The sequence below is a fragment of the Pleurodeles waltl genome, chromosome 10, assembly GCF_031143425.1.
Source record: "Pleurodeles waltl isolate 20211129_DDA chromosome 10, aPleWal1.hap1.20221129, whole genome shotgun sequence".
Taxonomy (NCBI): domain Eukaryota; kingdom Metazoa; phylum Chordata; class Amphibia; order Caudata; family Salamandridae; genus Pleurodeles; species Pleurodeles waltl.
The window spans coordinates 129,794,376-129,817,069 of record NC_090449.1 but is presented as its reverse complement, the minus strand read 5'-3'; the positions used below and the strand labels follow the sequence as shown (position 1 = coordinate 129,817,069).

Sequence of the window (22,694 nt, the reverse complement as noted above, 5' to 3'; positions counted from 1 at the left end):
GAAGTGAATTTCCTGCATGGTGGCCAAACCTCCATTTGTTAACTATTGCCTGATCAGCTGTTATCTCTCCCCCATTATGTCCCCGGGATCCTGAAAAGAGTGACTCCGGCCACTAGCAGCATAGTATCAGGAGAAAGGTTGCTTACAATTACAGCTCTGATGGGGCAGGGTTACAGAAAATGGTTTGAGGGTGGATAAAGGCTTTGGGGACAAAGGGGGTTCTGTGAGCACAGTGACAACTAACTGGCCAGATATTAGTGCACCACATTAGGATGCTAGGAGCGAGTGTGTGCGAGTGGAGTTTATAATAACTACCTGATATCCGTGGCACAGCATAGCAGTGCAGAGTGAATGTGTGGAAGCGATTACAGGTGATTGATTATACATTATGGTGGTGTTGCCGTACATGTTATTTCTTTGCCAGATGACTATCAAGGTTGACATTAAGTTTTACCTGTGTGGTCCAGGCTGCTAAAGCTATTTAAAAGTGCTGCAATTCTTTTTTGTATGTACATTTTGCTGCTATTGTTGTGAACCGGGGTGCACCCTATCTCTGTATGTCAAATACGGGTAATCGCTAGGGTGGGTCTTGTGCAGAGAATGTTTCTGCAGAGCACGAATGTGCTGGGAGGGTTTCTCACATGTACATACTGGTGATGTGGTATTAACACAGTTGGGCCTAGTACTGCTAGGGATTGCTAAATGTGATTTATGCCCAGATTTTCATGATATTCATGCTGTGTTAATTAATATGCGTGTTGAACTCAAACTTTATTTACATACACCTCGTGCTAAGTCTCTTTTCTGACACTCAGTGTAGTTATTGTGTGGTCATGCTGTGCACCTGCTTTACACACTGCCCCCGTGATAAGCTTGACTGTTCTGTGCCAAGCTACCCAAGGGTGAGTGCAAGTTACACAGTGAGTGTAATCACCCACCCCTGAACCAGAACATGCCATCTCCAATAACTACTCAGGCTCACTTGTGGCTCAGCCTTACAAGGGCCCTACACCCCCACTAGAAATATTAGAGGGCCAGTGTTAGAAATGGGGTCTTTGGTTGGCAGTCAGGTTACCCACGTCCAAGCAAGGACCCTCACTCTAGTAAGGGTAAGTCACACACAATCCAAATTATCCTGTGCCCACCCTCTGGTAGCTTGGCACTAAGCAGTCAGGCTTAACTTAGAAGGCAATGTGTAAAGTATGTGTGCAAAAATCATACAATAACACAGTATAAACACCATAAAAATACACCACACAGGTTTAGAAAAATATAGAATATTTATCTGAGTAGAATAAGGTCAAAACGATCAAGGTTTGATAAGTACAAGTTGAGATATCACTTGGGTAATGAAAAATAGAGTCTTTAGTTCTCAAAAAGCAATAAGTGTCTCTTGCAAGCAGAAAGTACATGGGTTGCACCTAAATTATCCGCAAGGGACCGCGGAAGAGATGCGTAGAAAACAGGGAGGTGTGCGTCAGTTTCTTTGGGCGCACACAGATGATGCGTCAATATTTTCCACGGAGCAAGGGCCTTGCGTCGAATTCTGGCACACGGACTTGAATTCTCTCTGGGTTGCGGGGTATTTGGATGCCCCGGGGACGATGCAGAGAAATCCCGGGCATGCAGAACGAAGTCACAGGAGCTGCCTCGATCCGGTGGGCAACACGGGAAAATTTCTGTCGAAAGGGTGGTGCTGCGTCAAATCTTCTTGCAGTCATTCTGGCTTGGCTATGCGTCGATCCAGTGGGCTGTGCGTCGAAGTTCCGGTCGCAATGGTGGTGCTGCGTCAGTCTCCACTCGGGGAGCAGGGCTGCATCGTTCTGGTTTGGCGTGCGGGGATTTCCTCACCGCGATGCAGGCTGTGCGTCAATTCCAGCAGGCGGTGCTTTGATTTTGTGCTGCACAAGAAGTTCTTTGCAGAGATTACGTCTTTTTGGCCCTGAGACTTCAGAAAACAGGAGGTAAGTTCAATCCAAGCCCTTGGAGAGAACTTCTCAGCAGAGCCAGTGGGCAGCCATGCAACAGCAAGGCAGCCGTCCTTCTCAGAAAAGACGTCCAGGTGAGTCCTTTGGGCAGCCAGGCAGTTCCTTTTGACAGGTTGCAGGTTCAGGTCCAGAGGTATCTGGGTTGGTAGGGTCAGAGGCCCTGTTTAAATACCCAAATGTGCCTTTGAAGTAGGGGAGACTTCAAAGAGTGGCTTAGAAGTGCACCAGGCCCCCTTTCAGTTCCACCCTGTCTGCCAGGGTCCCCGTAGGGGGTTTGGCAGTCCATTGTGTGAAGGCAGGACACTGACTTTTGACATGTGTCAGGCCCTCCACCCACCGAGCCCAGGAATACCCATTCAGTATGCAGATGTGTGCAGGCGTGACTGAGCATCCTGTGTTTGGGGTTGTCTGAGTGATATGCACAATGGAGATGTCAACTAACCTAGCCAGATGTGGATTGTAAGGCACAGAAGGATTTAAGTGAAGAGAAATGCTCACTTTCTAAAAGTGACATTTCTAAAATTAGTAATATTAAATCCAACTTCACCAGTCAGCAGGATTGTGTACTACCATTCTGGCCATACTAAATATGACCTTGTTACTTCTTTCAGATCAGAATCTACCACTCAACAGTATAGGAGGGTAGCCCTAATGTTACCGTATGAAAGGAGCAGGCCTCACAGAAGTGTAAAACGAATTTAGGAGTTTTACACTACCAGGACATATGAACTAAACAAGAACATGTTCTGCCTTTTCCCTAGATAGCACCCTGTCCTATGGGTTACCTAGACCCTACCTTAGGGCTGACATATGTAGAAAAAGGGGAGTTTAAGGCTTGGCAGTTACTTTTAAATGCCAAGACAAAGTGGCAGTGAAACTGCACACACAGCCATGCAATGGCAGGCCTGAGACATGGTTAGAGGCTAGTTATGTGGGTGGCACACCCAGTGCTGCAGGCTCACTAGTAGTATTTAATTTACAGGCCCTGGGCACATGTAGTGCACTTTGCTAAAGACTTACAAGTACATTAAATATGCCAATTGGGAATGACCCAATGTCACCATGTTTTAGGGAGAGAGCATATGCATTTTAGCACTGATTAGCAGTGGTAAAGTGCGCAGAGTCCTAAAGCCAGCAAACATTAGGTCAGGAAAAGAGAAGGAGGAAAGTAAAAGGTTTGGGGGTGACCCTGCAGATAGGCCATTTCCAACAGAAGTTTAATAGACCGCCATTGCTCACTTAAATTCCCAAGTTAAACACCGACTTCTCTGACTATTGTTTTTTTTTTAGCTTTTGATATCTATTTTTAACTCTTCTACTTTTTCTGCAATCTGATTATTACATTTGTGCAACTTTAATGTACCCTTGGGATAGACCTCTAGCTCTTGATCATTTGGTATATGAGTTCCGACATAACACACACTCAAGTCTGGACCCTCTCCAACTGCTTCTAGTCCTCGTCAGATGGGACAGGGCCTAGCAGTTTGGAGGACAGGAGAGCCCTAGGGCGGGGCAACAACTAATTTCCATACCGTGGGTCCCAGGCTATATTGGCACAGACGTGCTAAAATTATGGAATGTAGCCAGAGTAATTGCCAGTGGCAAGTATGATAAATGACCCTTTTTTGCTGTGTTCCCTCCATTTTGTCTGAATGATTTTGCTAACTTTAGGACATCATGAGCTTTACTATTGCTAAACCGTAGTAAAGTGCCTGTGCTTCCCCCCAAAACAAGTGTGGTACACTGGAACTACCTATATGACCCAATTTAATTCCCATAAATCCATTGCAAACGGTGCATAAGAGGCATACATGGCATGAAAGCATAAGTGTCAGGTGGGATAGAGTATGTAGTTACACCAGACACATATACAACAAAAATATGCCTGCCAGTAGCACCACTGTTCTCTGTCTGGGGTGCAATTCAACACACTGTAGTGACATATGACCAGGAAAAGTGTATATGTAACAAAAGAAAAGCATATTTCCATACACTCTTAAGTCGCCCCTAAACTGTGCCTATTTATCCGCAGGGCAGAGTGACAATGCATGTTTAACTAGGGCACATTACATATTGTGGTTAGTGTGTCATCATAGTGAAATAAGACCCAAAAGACATTTTACTGTAAAGGCTATGCTAGACATTTCTCTGAACACACCTAGAAAGACAGAAAATATTTGATGTGTATCTCCACCTGGGAAGATGCTAGAAAAATTCTTCAAAGCATTTTTTACTTCTAATTCAAAATACAAATTACTGGTACTCTCAGATTTTTGATGATTTAATTCTAGAAGTAATTTTGCAAAAATTTAACCTTGCGCTTCCTGAGCAAAAAAACAGCCAGAAAACTAGTTTTGTCACTTATTCCCTTCAGAAATGGAATGCGCATTCATGACTGAGAGAGTTAACAACTCTGGCCCAGAGGACCAGAGCCTAACTTTCATACCTGGAAGAGCAAATGCTAACTAACCACTTAGCAGGAATTACCTCCCTGTGAGTGGGCCGTAAAAGCTGACAGAAATAAGGGCAGCTTTACAGTACTTATTTATACATTGAGATACTAAGGAATGATTCTATGTTTTATTCCCACGACACTCAAAGACAGCGTAGCTCCAGACATAGGCAAGAAACAACCAGTTATGACCCTGTCAGTTGGGGAGACAACTCACCTAAATAGGGGAGTGGCTAAGGAGCAGAAGACCGGCCTGGCTGGTAGCAGATGGGTTCTACCATTTTGAAACAGGGGCTCTTGAATCATTTTACAGCAAGCCAAAGAGCAAATGCTGCAAAGTGGAGGGACTGCAAGAAAATAGGTGTCATTAGTATAATTTCTTCAAGCACAGGCATGTGCACAGGATAAATCTGGCATTTCTAGCATTACCGCTTCAGTACATTCCTGTACCTCGGAAGACTGTCCAAGAAGAAGAATGTTGTGCTGGAAGAAGACCTCAGACTCCTGCTGAATGTACATGTCTCACGTAAGGACTACAGGACTCCTGAATCCTGCTGACATACAGAGACTGGAACTGCTCTCCAAAGGTGAACTGCTTATCTACCTGTTTTCCTGAATTACAAGGGTTCCTAGCTCCAAGAGGGACCAGCTGTCCACAAAAGACTGGTCCCTGAAGGGGACCTGGTGCCCGAGGTGCTACATGCAGGTCTAACCTGGAGGAACATTTCCAGCACTTGGAAGCCATTGGTACTTAGTCATTTTTCACCTCTGAAGGATAGGTCTGGATGTTTGCTAAGGGATCTTGCACCCAAAGCAGCCAGCAAAACCAGGGCCGTCCCAGTAGGAGTTTTCTTCTGTGCTGAAAACTTGTGCAGCAGGACGTTGTGCTAAGGAAGCCAGCCTCCTGAAGCGCTGCTCCGCTATGGCTTCCAGCCTTGCCATACTGGAGCATATTAACTTCTAAAAAAAAATGATTAAGTCTGTAGGTAATACCTTGGGCCCGGAGCAAATCTGTCTGACTCATTAATCAACCTCATCGGCTACATAATCTATATTTCACCTCCTTGGAGCTTTTGGTGACAAACCAACAGCTTCCGACGGAGCACTAGGATGAAATGTATAACTTCCTCCCAAGTTAACAACCAATTCCAGACACTGAGATCAATCCACAATGCAAATTATACATTTTTGTGCTATGCATATGCGTCTCCTAAAGAGGCTGTGTATGCCCAGATGTGGTTTTGAGTTTAATGGGCCATTGGACACAAGCTGCACTGCATTGATACCCAAAAAAGGCCAAAACCTGGTCTGAGATTGTTGGTGTAAATGCCCAGATGAGACATGGCCTAGCAATTTGAGCTGAACTGCCTTCTTGGGGCAAGGCCAATAATGACTTACATATGGTTGGTCCTATTTCTGATTATCCAGAAGAGCTAAAACCAATCCAAAGGAATGTGTCCCAGAACAATTACAGCTATTAAGATCTTTTCAATCACTCCACTTATCACACTTTTTTAAACTACTCTCCTACTTCAGCCCAAGTGCATTTCTTACAACCATTATAGGCAGGTACTTTTCAAACACTTATCTTTATATGGGTTTCAAGGAAATGACTCGTGTCTAAGTGGCTATACCTGAATACAAAATGAATGTATGCCCAGATCGAACCGTACCCTAAGTGTAGAAATTGGTGTTTTATAGAGTTACGCCAATGACCTCTCATCGAATAGATCTTGTAGTTTCAAATATGAAAATACCATCAGAACACACACCTTTCTTTAGCTAGCCATGCATCACAACATGGTTTCTAAACTAGAGATGCCGTCTGGGTCAGAGTGTTGACAAGATCAACCAAAGCGGAAAATACACAAGGATACTGAATGGGACAGTAGATGCTCTGGAGGGTTTCTTTCTATAATTGAATACTGGGTTTCTAATTGTGTATTTCTAAGGTTAAATGTTAAAGTTTCTCCCATTCTAACAACAGATTGACCTCATTAAAATCTAGTGAAATGTACTTTTAGCCATACAAATCTCATTATGGACCCACTGGAAATTCCACGATTGGAAACTCAAAATTTGGATAAGAGGTCCATCCTTCTTCTTTATTCTAGACTGTTGACCACATGAAAGGCATTCCCTCTGGTGACACTAAACACAGGGATAGGATCATCAGAGCTGAATTACTCTCTACAAGGACTAAAGTGCCTTCAGCAATTTAATCAGTCTAGTGTGGTCTTCCTGGTCAAAATTCCATGACGCGAACAACACCTTATTTCCCAAAAGCAGATTTGTCAGCACAAGCTAAAATCAAGGTAGACCACTGAAGAATGTTTTAGGAAGCCCAGATAGCTGCATGTGTATTAACCAAAGTTTAAGTCGCATTTTGCAACTTCTTATAAAATGTTGATTTAGATGCTTAACCTCGCGAAAATAATATATATTCAAGTACCAATGCATTTACCTTGTAATCAGAGTATGGTTCTCTGCCACCTTTGGGAAGTAAAAAATATAGCTATTTAATATTTAAAGAGAGGATGCACTACACACATGACCGCCACATTTAGTCTGATTTTTTCCTGCACAGATGCAGAATACTGCCCGAATACTTCAACTTGAAGGGAGTAAATGTGTTATAACTTCCAGATCCCACTGACTTAGAGCCACTTTTGCAGACTTCGACTCTCACTGTGGAACTGTGAGAAATAGGAAAGTCAGCGTTTCACCTGAAATGTCCAGCCTCTTTGGAATTCTTCATGGACGGTTCTGTCGAGGGACATTCTGTAGGCAATGTATTAGGACCAGAAAGACAATATCAATGAAAATGGACATCCTATGCTGAGTATAACAAAGGAAACATGTCACAGAGCACCTCTAAGTCATAATAACAGTGGAGGAGAACACTGTCACTTACAAACCAGGATCAACTGAAATCCAGTGTTTTGCTGACTGTTAGCTTGGGATAATAATACTTCTGTAAAACACATTTTCTTGATAGTTATTATTAGAATGATGCCAAAAAATTCAAAAGTTTGACTGATAGTGTCACTTTTATAGATACATATCCTCTTCCTGTTTTCCCGAACTACTCTCACTTCATAAGGAAGACATTATTTGAGTAAGTTAAGTGCAACATTCCTTTTAAAATAATACATACTAATTTCTACAATGACTGAATGTAATATTCTAAAAAAAGGGATGTTAGACTAAAAACAGTCTTTCCTTACAAACCCACGTTTCTTTCACAAGCATAGCTGTATCTCTTTCTGCCTAGATGTTGTAGGGTGAAATGCCTCATCTGACCTGAATACTCACTAATGCTTGAAACCCTACTTTATCAATATGCTACAAATGGAAACTGACCACCCGGGAGAATATGCCAGATTCTCTATTTACCTTCAGGAATACCCATGCCATAAACAATCATGTCCAGTAAGGCGACAACTCTTTACTTTATGGGATAAGAGAGAGATAAATGCTGCTGCTTTTGAGGGGCAATGTCATTTTATTCTGACTTCTCCAAATCTTACTTAAAGACCTTTCTTCATTCACTTAAGTGAGTGAACAGGGTGTAAGAGGCTTGGCTGCACAAGGCAGTAGTTCCCGTTTTCTCTTCTGAACAGAAAATGAAGAGGATTTCTCTGATTATTGGCACAGTTGCTGTCAAACGATGGTTACCAGATTGAGCAGCAACGCATGGGAAACTCCAAGGGACCACACTTACCTATAGCGGCAAAGGAAAGGGTATTGGTAGTTACAAGACTACACCAACTACACTTAGGCAAAGGCTACTGTTGGTGGTCCTTCGCTGAACTGTTGGCAGGCATTGAGGAATGAAATCATGAAGTCAAGGGAGCACTTCACAAAGCTGTACAATGTTGACATGCAGGAACCTGGCAGTAGTACGACAACTGCCTGCTAATGACCGTATTGAGAAAGCTACAGTAAACAAGCATTTGCAATGCAAGGGGTCTAGCGTTTGCTCAAGGTAGAGCTACTAGTGTTGCAAATTTCTAACTGGACTTTTCTTGCCACGCAAACTGAAAATATAAAGTAAAACAGTTGACATAAGCAAGCCGATTCAAAGAGCTGCCATGAGGGCGAAGAGAGCAACAAAAGGAAAAGGAAATTTGCTTGCAGTTAAAGTTATTGACAAAAGAGCAATTATCCATGTAACAGGATTGATGGCCATGGCAGTAACAGGATTGATGGCCATGGCAGTAACAGGATTGATGGCCATGGCGGTAACAAAACCGCCCTAAGGAGGGGCAAATGTAGAACAGTTACCAACGAAAATAGAGGATTTTTGAAAGGCAAGCCCATGAACAAGTGATAGTGATGGGCATGCGGTGGGCGTGATTAAAAGCTCAGATACTTACCAACATGTCAGAAAAGTAGTGCTTGTGCGCTACTATGCTCGACCTAAAAACGGCTGCATGTTATACATCATCAGAATCGTGTACTTCACGGGATGGCACCTTCACCAGCAGCTAGTACTGGCAAGATTGATGAATGAATAAGCATCTCAACAGTAAACGTTTACCACAGCCCTTCTAAGGGCAAGGGCTGCAATCATAAAGATATCTGAAGCACTGCCAAGGAGAGAGGACGAGTGGAAAGAGAGTGCCCATGCACTATCATCCGAATATTACACATACGGAAATATGTCTCAAAGCAACGAACAACGTGGGCAATGCACCGATGATAAAAGGAAAAAATAAACTAGCTATAATTAGCATTTTGAGAAAATCCTATTGAAACTGTGAAAAAATATACGTGCATCCCACTATTGATAATGGAAAAAGATCATTTGAAGAGCTAAGGGATGTTAGGATCTGAGTGGGGCACAAGATTGAGCTTTTCTTTTGTGATTATGTGGGTGAGATTTATATCACACAAGCAAAGTTTTGCAAAGTTTACAAACATTCTTTTGTAACGTTTTGCGAAAAAAGGTTTTCACAGAAACATTTTCATACATATAATTTTTGGAGAAGAACATTGTTTAACTAAAAGTTCCTGTACTCCAGTATCTATTTGACATAGTGTTCCATTACAAAAAAAAACAGGCTTTTGAAAAAGAGGCAAAAAATGACAGCTCAATGTAATTATTTATCTGAGCTCTCCAAACGAAACAAACACCAGTAACACACAAGATACTAAGACATGAATGGCACACACAAAATACTAGCCAAATGCTCTATGTAACTGCTCAAACAACTTCATGGTGACAAATATCTCAGTGTCTTTTTCCCTTTTCAACTGTAGTGGGGCATTTTCAAGTCAGCAGTCGTGAAGGTAAACTGCTCTGTCACATTCCAGTGAACTGAGATCAAGGCCTATATATTATATTAAACAACATTTCATTAAAAAATAATAGACAGCAATGTCTTGGTTTACAGAATGAGATAATCTACAACAGACCAGTCACAAAATTGGATGATATCTTGTTATATTAAGGCAAACTTGAAGAGCCAAAAACATTACGAAAGGTTGAGAAAGTGTACTCTGACATATTCCCGGGGGGTTGAAGATGGTTCAGGAAATACCGTTAGTGGTTAGGGGAGGAATAGACGCGTCTGCTGCAATCACTATGGCAGCTTCTTGCCTACTGGTAGTATTTGAGTGAGGTGTCAGGTGAAGGAGAACCAGCACCCCCAATTTATGAAACGTATCTAAAACTTGACAATTTGGTTAGGACTTTTAATGCCGCAACGCCTCTAGATAGTAATTCCAAAGGATTAAAGTGCTGATGGGAGGACTCGGAGACTAATGTTTATGGGCAGCGGCGCATTATCATGGAAATGCCATCAGTGTGCCCATGGTCCTTGAGCCTTCAGAAACAGGTGGAACTTGAGGCATTTTCAGAACCTCACAAACGTTGCAAGTCTGCTAGGAGGAGGAGCGTAGTTCAAGTGGGTGGAGCCTTTAGTTTGGAGGGATGGACCCCCCCAAATCGATTGCACTTAATTGAGAGGATGGCAAGCTAGGTTTAGATTGCCTTTGCTCAGTTTCCTAAAGCAAGTGGTAGTCACCTTTGATGGATCTGTATGAACCACATCAGTGTAAAGCACGTTAGTTTTTATGCTCTCAATGTTACTGCAGTCCTATATTTGCCTCCCTACTCTGCAGTTAACTACTCCTTCCTACAATCTGCGGTTGTACTGCTCGGTTCGTTTCTGCCAGTGTCAGCTATCCCTGCTTCCCTCAAGAATGCAGAGCAAGATGCGCCCTCTATGAACGCTGACTTCTGTATTGTTTTATGTTCTCCTAGTGTGGGTTCTTGCCCCAGTTTAGTTTTGTTTGAGCTCACTGAGTCAGAAGTTATTACATTCTTGGTATGATTTCACAGATGTTGGATATGGTGAAGCAGGACTTATTTACAGAGCATGAAAACATAGATGAAGATAGATAAGAATGTAATATGCTGCAAAGATTAACGTAAATATCAGTGTCACAGACGCTAACATAGTACACCATTCTTCCAAATGGTGTATTGTACCACTACAACATCAACTGCAAAGCTTACAGGGCTTAGAATTCCATGGGACAGTCGTGCTGGGCTGGAAGGAATTACCTTTCGATGATGCAGGAGGTAGCTTCATGACTGATGGAAGAAGAGTAAGTTTGCCATTCACCCGCTGGAAGCACCTGCACCTGCAAGGTGAAGTATCGTATTGGGGAGGATCCGTCACTGCCAGGAACCCAGTTTAGCTGTAAGCTCCTTGAATGCACCTCCGTCTGTGGTACAGACAATTCCTTCGGCGGTGCAGGACGCTCTGAATTAAAGAAACAAGTAAAGCCATTAAAATAAATCTATGCAACTTAACACCAGGAGCTCTGAAAAAAGAAGACAGTATCGCAATTAAAAGACACTGAGCAAGAGGCAACCATTATGCTCCACTAGACTGACTGTGCTTACTAATGGCATATCTGAAAAGAAATTAGGTGCAAAGATTGCACTACAGAAAATTTGATTCTATTGAAGCAACAGCCCAACAATTGCAGATACAGTTGTGAAAGTGTACGACGGACAATATTCACACAGCCATTCTCAATTAATCTTTGTACCATCCTCTGATCCACCGATCGGACCCAGAGATTAGTCACTATGACCCACCTTGCCTCCTATCCACTGACCTGTCCCCTTTTCTCCTAAACTACTGTGGACTTATCTATTGATTAGTATATCCCCTTTGACAATTCTACCATTGTTCTGCTGCCCAGTAGCTACTTCGATAATCCAACGTTTTGAGCAACTATTCATCTTTAAATCTACCATTCGCTTCCAGGGGTGTGGAATTTATTAAAATATCTACTTGTCCAGGGGACAGGTTGCTTCTCAAATCTACTTGTCCTGTAAAAAGATCTACTTGTCCCTTTGGTGCCATGTAGTGTGGCGACAAATTATGGCAGCAATCTCATTATGTAAGTGCTCTGATAATAGCCTCTCTGATTATGCCTGGGCTACTACCATAGTATGGCTTGAATACTTGCAGTTTCAATCCCTACTGTAGCAATTTCCTTATTTTGCCACCTTTCTGCAGATCTGCATAGTGGGGCTGGAGGAAGCAGTAAGCAATAGTTCCAGGGCTGGAATGCCTTTGAGTCTGCAAACCTACTAACCTGCATGTTTTAAAGATTTTTACCAGCTTCTCTCTAATATTTTCCCATAATAAGAAAGGTTGGACATTTACTCCTGACAATGGCAGAATTAGAACTTCTTCCAGGGTTGGGAAGAAAGTGGCTGGAGGGAAAATGAACTTGCAAATGCTCAATAGATTTTTACATGAGCAAATCTACACATCGTATTTACCCATGCTAAAATACAGTTCACAAATATTTTATAGGGGTACGACATATACCATGGGTGCACTTTTGTGACTTTCTTTAAGAATTTGGGGCCACATGTAGGTAGGTTCAGATTTGCGACCTGCAAATTGCGAGTCGCAAATCCGAATGTAGGATGGTGTCCCTGACACCATCTGTGATTCGCAAGGGCTTCGCAAATGCCCACCTCATGAATAATCATGAGGAGGGTCGCAATTTGCGACCCCCTCGCGAATGGCGGCCCTCACAGCAGACCACCATGTCTGTGACTGCTTTTCAATAAAGCAGGTTTTTTTTTTTTTTTTTTTTTTTTTTAAATGCAGCACGTTTTCCTTAAAGGAAAACGAGATGCATAACAAAAACGAAAAATGAAACGTTTTTGTTTCTATTTTTCAGAGCAGGCAGTGGTCCACAGGAATGAAAAAATGTTTACAGTGACATTCACAATGGGGAAGGGGTCCCATGGGGATCCCTTCCCTTTTGCGAAAGTGTTAGCACCCATTTGAAATGGGTGCAAACTGCGATTGGTTTGCGCCCGCGTTCGCGGTCACAAAACAATCCTACATTGCAATGCGAGTCGCAATTAGGAAGGGAACACCCCTTATTAATTGCGAGTCGCAAACTCGCAAAACTGGGTTTGTGCATCGCAATGTGCTTTATGCACGTCGCAAACAGCGAAAGTCGCTGTTTGCGACATGCAAAAAGCTACCTACATGTGGGTCTTGGTCCCTAATTAGGTCTGGAGTTAACAAAGACATTTTGTTTTTATTAAACTTCTATTTCTCTCTCTTTCGGCTGGCTTTACTGTGAGTGATCGCATTCGGCTCTTCCACAAGGAGCATATTGCAACACAAAGTAGTTTTGTTCAGTGTCAGGAACTACAGTGGCAATCAGTGACGTAACGAAACTGGAGGGTGCCCCTTTGCAAAGAACATGGAGGAGCCCCCTCTCCAGACTCACTCGGGGCAGGTGCTGTGCTGAAGTGGCCCCCTGGAGGGCGGGTGCGGGGCCTTTGTTATGCTGCTGGTGGCAACGTGTGCTTTTAGAGTTCAAAAACTTTTTGGGGGGGTTTTGCCAGTGTTTGTTACAATGTTGAGGTCCTGGTAGCTCCCACAGCAATAAAGTGTTACAAAAGCCATGTCAAAACAAGACACGCACTGATGAAACTAAAAGACTTATAAAAATATGTCAGATTAGTTGGCTTTGTCAGTGTTTGTTTATTTTCATGCTTCCCATAATCGTGTTGAAAATGGTTACACTGATTTTCCATTAGAAATATTTTTGGGAAATACTAGCATGCATCAACACATTTTACTAAATGACACTTCATTTGCATCTAATCAGAGAGCATTCTGGGAGCATTATATTTAGCCTCATAGCCTAAACTTTTCAAACATGTGTATACAGTTATTTTTTTTTTGTACTGGAACCAACGTCATTAGTGAAGTGTGACCTTAAAACATTTATTTACAGCACTCACCCTAATAATGAAGGCTTTCAAATAATGAACCATAAATACAAGTTCGAACAGCATTATCTTTTGGAAACACATTAGCTCAACTGCAGAGAGTTCCACTCTCTGTAAACAGAAAGCCAAAGGGTTTGTGCTGCAGGGGGTTGGGCCTATTTGTCCCAAGGACAAAGTAAACATAAAAACTTGTTGCCCTTGACCCCAAACAAGATGTCCCGGGCGTCCTGCGCTTCCTCAGACTTGGCCTAACGAGTCTGCCGTTTCTGTGGTCTTCAACCAATCAGTCCAGCTGCCTATTTTCCCTGAATCTGCCATCTCTTTTCTGTCCCTGAATCCTTCATTTGTCCTCCGTGTGTCATTCCATCCACCTGTCTCGAACCAAAATGTCAGTTTGTCTGTCATTTCATCCAACCCCCAGCGTCTGCTCTCAATAACAAAAAAATATGCCATGCTCTGCCTTTGCTCTAGAGTTAAAGGTCCCATCCAGTGCGGAAGAAAAAGACTGCTCAGTGGCCAGACCTGCAATGAAGACAACCACCAGTGTCAGGCATTCTACAATGTTCATTTGTCTGAGGACAAGACGTAGGGTTGTGAGGTCTGTTGTGACACCATTCACCTGAGGGTCCGTCTACGGCATTAACAGTACTGTGGCCATACATTAGTGAGAATCACAGGATGAATGGAACCACAGCAAACAAGAGCCACGCCTGGGACTGTGCTCATATGTATTCTCGGTGGTTTGCTTCCGAGGCGAATATTGTACACTCATTCATATTCTATCAACCTTCCTGGCTGCTTGCCGTCAATGGTTGCATTATTCTATTGATCGATCTGTCTACTCTGCATTTTATTTGTGCTTGCATAATTCATTCTATCTGTAGCCAGTCCGAATGTCATCAAATAAAACAGCTAAATCGAAAAACACAGAACAAACAGCAGTGAAAGATCATTTTTGATTTCAATGTTTTCTATTGCGAAAAACCTAACACCATAAAATACATGGGGGTAACCCACGCCCTCTCAAAACACTGATATTTTTGTCTGCAATGCTTTCCCATCCAACATTGTAACCGCTATTCTTTTCTCAGTGTCCGTATTTATCTTTATTTCCTAGAGTAGCCAGTTTATTCAGCCAGGTACCAGTCATTTGTTTTCTATTACTTCAACTCCTTGTGCTGTATGGTGGGTGCAGTGATGGGTGAGTGGAACAGTGCTATTAATGGTGAGTAGTGGACCGATCTTTCAGTCTGGTTTGCATTACCATTTGTGTCTACTCTCATAATCTAGTGTTGTACACATAGCAGGGACATTTCCTTAAGTAGATGCAAACATACTACATGTCAACAAGAGCCATCAATAGCATTACAAGGCCATAGCAGAGAGTTACCAAGCATTTACTTATTTTCCATTCCTTTACGTAGTGTTTAATGGGTTTTGTTGTTATCCCAAAGATTGAAAATAAATACACAAATCAGGAACTAGGTCACAATCCCGAATTAAGCTAAATAGTAAACTAATTAATGGGATAACATATGGTGAAGCCTCTGCAATTACGGATATAGCTTTAAATGTAAACAAAAGTAATTGTTTTTATTTTGTCCCTTACTTTATCCACACCTGGCATATCTACACAAATCGTTTAAAAGATCTTTAGCACAGTCAAGAGGTTTCCTAACACTCAAGCACTGACAAAAGGAATACAAAAATGCCAGCTATTGTAACAGATAATTATGAAAAGTATTTGTTCGCTTATACAAGCATAAATCAAATAAATGTAGAATGACAAAGTATACAATTCAGATCTAAAACAGTCCTTCCTGCATTCCAATGCATGTAGCAGGATACAGACAACGAGAAACTGAAAGAATTTGAAACTAAAATATAAAATACTCCTGGTGACTATGCCAAGTTGTGACACTGCAGGAGACCTGCAGGACACCCGTATCGTCCCTGAATCCTTATGTGTATATATCCATGCAACAACAAACAAGCAGTAGGAAGAGGGGACAAGTAAGACACAGATAAGACAGAAACACTGGGCTGGAGTCTCCCTCTGATACGCTTGTCTCAGGTACAGGTATTGGACCTTTCGTGAACCTTGATTTGACTCCGGCACTAGAAGGTAAAAGATTTCATGGACCACAGGATAGTACGCAGCAGTATACATGCACTCAATCCAGGGTAACCCTCCAGTGGGGCAGCACCAGTAGGAGAGGTTGAACCTTCACATAACACAGGCACTAAAAAAAGAACAGCAAAGAGTGCTAAACCATAAAAGAACAGAAAAAAAGCATCAAAAGTGGGGAAAAGCAGTAGCTGGGTTCAAAACAGAACAAAACGGAAAGCCACACCACCAAAAACACATTGTCAAATGTTGTTCCATGTTGTTTTGACACTAGATCTACTTAATCTCACCAATAAGTGTATTTTCAACCAGGAAGTGAGTACATAAAAGCAAAACTCAATCATGAGGTCTAGTGTTTATGTGCTTTCAGTTCAAATGGACCAGTTCTCCAGTGTCCAAGCCCCTCCAACTCAATGCATAGTCCTGTGCCTATGCTGTGTGTAAATCCTGACACGCGGTCAGGGAACAAGGAGGTGTACTTCAAGGCATGCGCTGAACACAGTAAAGGCTGAACCAGGACGTTGGTTTCAGACAGGGTGATGATGCCAATGGCGAGTCTTCAGGATTTGAAAGGTATAATCCTTAGCAGGCAGACTACTAGTACCTGAAGGGATTCCTACGAGCCCAGCAGTTCTGTTGGAGAGACCAGTGTCAATTCAGGTTCCTCCAAGTTATAGTTTGGCAGGGAGGGGGTATGGGTGCTCCTGGATGTGGTTCACTCTTGGAGTCCCGGAAAGGTCCTCACAGTATTGCCGATGTTGTTCATACTGAAGGGCTAGCTTGGGAGAGGATGATGTCTTTGGTATTTCCTCCTTCATGAGCCATCAGGTTTAAGGCTAATGGTATACACCATCCCTGGCGAGAGGCAAGCCTCTTGTGCACTCTCTTGCAGCAAGGCTCTTGACTCCCTGAAGTGGACGGTACTTTCCCACTTAGCGCCACTATCACAGCTCATCCCAGAGGGAAGGTAAGAAGGCATGAAAAGGACAACTTCTCAGTCAGGTAAAATAATAAAGATCGCCTACAGCAGTGGCCTGGTTCACCCATGCAAAAAATAAAAACATGGGTTCTTTCCTACAGTCCCTGTCATCAAACAAGAGCCCGGCCTCAATTTAGCAGTGCAAAGGTGCGCACCAGATTTTGGTTTTAATTGGATCTCGGCTTATGAGACCTTTATACCCTCTTCCTGATTTTCAGGGTTGAATCTGGCTGAAACAAGCTGTCTGGAAACGGCCTTGCAACTAGGTACTTTCAATTTCTTCCGGTTTTCTCACTCCAATTGTGTCAGACGGGTGAGAATGAACTTCATCCCGGATAGGGTGGGTCCCTGGTTTGGTGCTTCACTAACTGGCAGAAATTGCGCTCATTTTCTCGCATTACTTCATAAGAGTAAAATCCACATCTACTGTGGAACCAGGGCACCTTTCCTTTGCATGCAAACGAGGCCATCACGAGACGACCAATGACAGCACAAAGAGTTCTGTTGTGCAGAAGTGATTGTTCCCGCAGCTACAGACTGCAAACATTAGTGACATGAGGCATATGGTTTGTAGACTGGTGTGTTGCGGCACAAACTACCTGATCTGAAGAAAAAAAGAGGAGGGATTCAAGAACAAAAGCAGTTCTAAAAGACAAAAACATTCCAAGGGAAGTCACTCATGGAACCTCCCAGTGATACCAAAGTTACTAAAATGAAGACATGGAGTCAAGTGATGACATACAATATATTTTATGTTATGTTATTTTTGTAGAGATTTGCATAATGTGCGTTGTTCCATTTGTTAAGTCTTGTTGCACTGTCAGAGTTGGGGTACACTCATGCCATTATCTCGAGGATTTCATTACAGATAGGAGTCTGGTTTTTGGTTGTTTGAGCTGGATCATGTTTAGGGTGAGTGCAGTTTTTATGCAGCTGTTGTGAGCATGGTTTGGTTTTAATTGTGTCACAGTAGTTGGTGGCGTTTGACACATGTAGGCAGAGGATTTAACAAACTGACTACACACCATCAGGGAAAACTTGTAGCGCCATTGCCCACCTAGAAGTTGATGGTAGCTGATTGCATTACCGCCTTTATAAGGCTCTAGATTTTCCCTCTTGTAGAACAACTATAGGCTGTTTGGTAGGTGTTGTTTTCACTTTTTTGTGTGTTTTCGTGGAGCAATACATTATTTTGTAACGAGTGGGATGGTGTTGTGAATCTGATTTCCATCTATTTACACTTTTGATCTGTGTGGAATGTATTTGCATAGTTCTGTCTCAGTGTACTGTTAGAAGTGTTTATTGTTTGTTATGGTTATGGTTGTTGTGAGTTTGGGGCACCCAACTGTAGGGCTCATCGAAGCTCTGCTGGGTGTTCAGTCAGTGCTTTGTCTAATAGTTGTGTTGAATGTTGAGTATTGGTTTCAAGTGGAATGCGCTATGATGCAAAACCCATGTATGTCACATCTGCACAGCACCACCGTGGTAGCCTGTTCTTTGTGCTTACTTGTTTTCCTTTTATTTAATTATTGCGGGATCCATGATATTGAATGATACTGAGAATGTGAGCTGTGTTGGATTTCTGTCTGATGTGATACATATTATTACAATATAATTAATGTGTCAGCTTTTTGTACAGCGCCCCTATACAAAGCACTCTATTAAATGTTGTACACACAACCCTGTGTATTGTATTTTATATATTTTATATTAAAAGGTGTTAATGTTCTATACCATTGATGTGTTGGTGCTATACAGTGCGTCTGTGTTCGGTCTGATGCCTTCTGTTGGACGAGGGGTCTGTGATATGTAAGTGGCCTTCTAACATACAAAGGCAACAGTCACATGCACTAGAGTTCCATGAACACAGTTAAGAAAACATTAACTTTTGTTAATCGTGTGTAACAGTCTGCTTTGCGTGAATCTTATCTTTAGAAAGCCGTTTCAGCTTTATCTGAAGCAGGTGTGCACCTGACAACCGGGAAAGCGCCTGTATAATAATAATAAAAAAACCTTTCCAGAGCACAGGCGGCCTCTTTTTTAAAGTGGGATACGTTTGTCTCAATTAACTGTTTGCAGTGTCACGATTTTCCTGGCCAAAAAGGCCGCCTTGGCACTAATGAAACTGTTTTTGGTTTCCATTAAAGTTTATTTGCACAACACCTTTTGTGATTAGTGCGCGGGGTTGGGACGCAGCGTGCATGGCCGTTTCATACACCAGCCGCCCCTTGGCAGAAGAAGCAAATATTGTATGCCACAGCGGCCGGCGTAAAATAGCCAAATTGCACAAAGTGCTCATTCCTTTCAGACCCCCGAGGCATGAAATAAGTTTCCAAAAGAAATCAAAGCTGTATCAACTTCATCAGCCTTTCAGAGGAAATAGAGGGATTAGGTTGAATAGAACAGCAACTTTAATTAATTATAGTTGCGTGCACTTTTTCACACCTGCCGCACTCTCTGCTTTCCCAGAACCCCCTTCGGAAATCAGACGCATTAATCTCAGCAGGGGAGTTCCGACAAAATATAGCAGTAAATAAAATCACTTCATTATTCTAGACAAAGCCTGCGCCTGGCTAATGGAATTGGATAGAGGCAGGCAGTACACAAACACACCCACCACAAAGCGACAGGGAGAGAAAAGCGCGGTCCTTACCCCATACTCAACCACTCAGCTCCCCGGGACACAATCTCAGTTTCCTAACACGCAAGAATGTGTTTGTTTTTTCTCACGTGTTGTTGTGTTCATGTACAGTCACTAAACAAAATGGCCTCTGCAGGTGCTCCGAGCGCTGCAAGCAGTTTCTCTTCGGCATTTCTTTAAGACGCTCATGGACTGTGCTAAACCAGCACAGTACACTCCATAAAAAGTGAACACAGTGAAGCAAGCCAGGGTGGTAGGAAACAACATCCTATTAAATTTGATGCACATTCTGTGGATGTCTGCCTGAGTAACTGATGTCTTCCCCAAGCTCCAAATCGAAGGGATTCTGAGAGCTGCAAGGTGCCTAATTACTGGCGAGTTATTCAGTTATTAAACCTCACCCCCAAGAAACCGACATCTTTAATTATATCTCGGTACCAAGTGGATCCTGGAATTGTAAATACTGTGCTCCTCGGTGGGTGACAGGGCAGCAGGGGCTTCCACCTGAGCCTCTCAAGCCAGCGGTGCCTTCAACATTTCTTTGTTTTCAATGCTCTAGGGGAAATTGAGAAGTTCAGCAATCTAGTATATATATATATATATATATATATATATATATATATATATATATATATATATATACATGCTGTAGAGGTGAAGAGGTATTACTTATGAGTAACTTCTCTCCTTTAGCATCTTGGAAACATTCCATAACGTCAACTCGTTAGTGCAGCTGTACAAACTCTACAAGGGGAATGGGTGGGCTGTGAGGGTTCTCATATGTTAAATAGCTTCTCCGGCACAGTGTGGGATGTGGCCTACTGGTTAGCGCCTGTCAGCAATGCTGCTGCGGCCGGAGGACCATTATGCTAGTAAACTCCCACTGTCTTTTGGCTTCCAAAATGAAATGATTCTGACTTTGCTTGTATTAGTTTTCTCTAATTCTAGGATGGCCAAGTACTATATAAAGGTATAGGGTAAAAGAAACAGGCTACCAGAAGGCCACGTAGGTAATTTTTATACATACTCTCCATGCCAACGTAGGTTTAGTATCTCGGTGTCTTTGAGCCATGGAATCTGATGGCATGGGCATGGAAGACGCATTGCAGGCTGGTGGGTCACAACACAGCTCCAAGCCATATAGCGGACTAGGCATTTGCCACTCCAATGGCACATCTGGCTCAAGTCCTATAGTGCGCTAAAACAAAAGTGCACATTAAAAAACTGCTCTAGGCACCATCAAGCACACAACACAGCTCCAAGCCATCTAGTTGGAAACCTCGCTGACATCACAGTATGATGACCGATCAAGTTATACTCACCTCTCACCATACGCTACCAGTACAAACACATACAACCAGGATCCACTCTTCATAGCTGAGTAAGGTTTTGACCCTTCAACGGTGAATCCATTCAACTTTTACTGACATATTTACATTCTCTTAAGAACCTACATATGCGCTAACCTGAAGAAGTCAACTTTAACCTACACCACCCTCATACACACAAGCATCAAGGCCACATAACGGGCAAAGGTACACTGAAAGCAATAAACGAGAACTGGACAACTTTACACCTCAGCAGAATGAAACAAAATGCCATACCCTTCCACATATGCATCCATGCACATACTGCACCCCACAGATTCATAACATGATTTAACCAGCTGATAGTTAACATAACACATCACTAAGCAATATATTAGCCAGTTCCAGAACTGCCAGCCATTAGCCAATAAATATTACCTCACAACAATCCGAAACAAAACCAATTAGACTATTTTAACTCTGGTGAATAAGAATCACAGAACATAATCCTTTCATGCACATACTGTGTCAAAAGGCAACAAGAAAACTCAATACCACCCTTATTTTACCTAGCATCTACGGGTGGATGCCCAAAAATAGAAAGCTAGGATGGGAATATCTCACATCACTTGCAACGATGTTAAGCATCTAATTTCTTGTTAGAAGAAGAGCAAACCTCCAAGTCATGGTCAAACACTTTACTGCCTTATGTCTTTCTTTTAGTTCCATCTTCAAGCTTCCATATCACTTCCAATTAGAGAGAGCTCTGCAACATCAAAAAGGAACTCCTTCATCATTCACCACACTGAGTGAGCCATCTAATGACTGTCGAACAGGTGGTCTGTTTCTTTCTGAAGGATGACCTAATATGAGAGGTGTGGACGGAGCACCTTGGATGTGCTTTAACTGGCTTCTTCATTCAGGTCTTGACGTTTCCAGGCCCCGTTTACGACACAATTGTGAAAGGAGAGCAATTATTTTGGGCTGGATTACATCAATCTGGCAATGTGACCCTAATATTTGCACCTACTGCACAGTTGCGTAATCAAAATGATGGGGCCCCCTGTACGGTACCCTCCTCCCCTCCCCATACTACAAGGGCCTGCTCGGTAAAGCAGAGTCGCTTTCCCCAGCGTTTATTTCTTATTCCATGCCATTATAAACATTCTGCTGCCATGCAATGAAAGGGCTAAGAGAGGGGGGGGGGGAGCGGGGGGGGGCTCCAAATCAAGAATCCTGTGGGCACCCTGCACCGCGGGGGCCTCTGTAACATCCCTGCTACTGAGCACCTCCTCGAAGATTGCAATGATTTTGACTCTGTCACTACAGCATGACAATCGTTAAATTGTGTGCCAAATTATGATGCACACATTGTAATGCAATAGTAATTCCATATATGGCACACTTTGCAGTAAACAGTGTTCTTCTCTTGTACATGCAACTGTAGAGAAAAACCCTGCATAAGATACTCGTGCTGAGAATACAATCTGCAAACATTAGCCACTGCGTTCAGAAAAGCGTTCAGAAAAGATTCCCACTAAAAATGGTTTCAAATTGCATTCTGACTTTTGGCGATCAGTCTTTTATTTTGCTATGCAACCTATTTAATATTAGGTCACATCGCAAAATCTCAAGTTGTAGGGATCACAGACTTGCTAATTAATATTTATTAGGTAAGTTACAATTTGTGACCCCCAGTGATTGGCTGCAAACACAGGGATGGTGGTCTGCAAGGAAGAAACCTGTGTTTGCAGTCCCAAATGGCAAACATTGTTTTTACTGTAGGCAGTGTTCCTTTAAAGACCCACTGCTGCTTTACTATTTTGTCCAGTGACGATTCCCAAGGCTTGCGACACTATTCCTGAAGAAGATTCCCCATTCCAAATCAGTTAGCAGACCTCACT

The 22,694-nt window shown here is 42.6% G+C and overlaps 1 protein-coding gene across 1 annotated transcript in view; it reads right to left on the bottom strand.

The window, feature by feature from the left end:
- The window catches only part of SDK1 (sidekick cell adhesion molecule 1), a 2,061,301-nt gene that overhangs the window by 322,844 nt on the left and 1,715,763 nt on the right, over window positions 1-22,694 (bottom strand). The window contains exon 30 of the mRNA XM_069209963.1: window positions 11,015-11,216. Coding sequence (XP_069066064.1) covers window positions 11,015-11,216 — 202 coding nt within the window. The remainder of the gene's footprint in view (window positions 1-11,014; window positions 11,217-22,694) is intronic.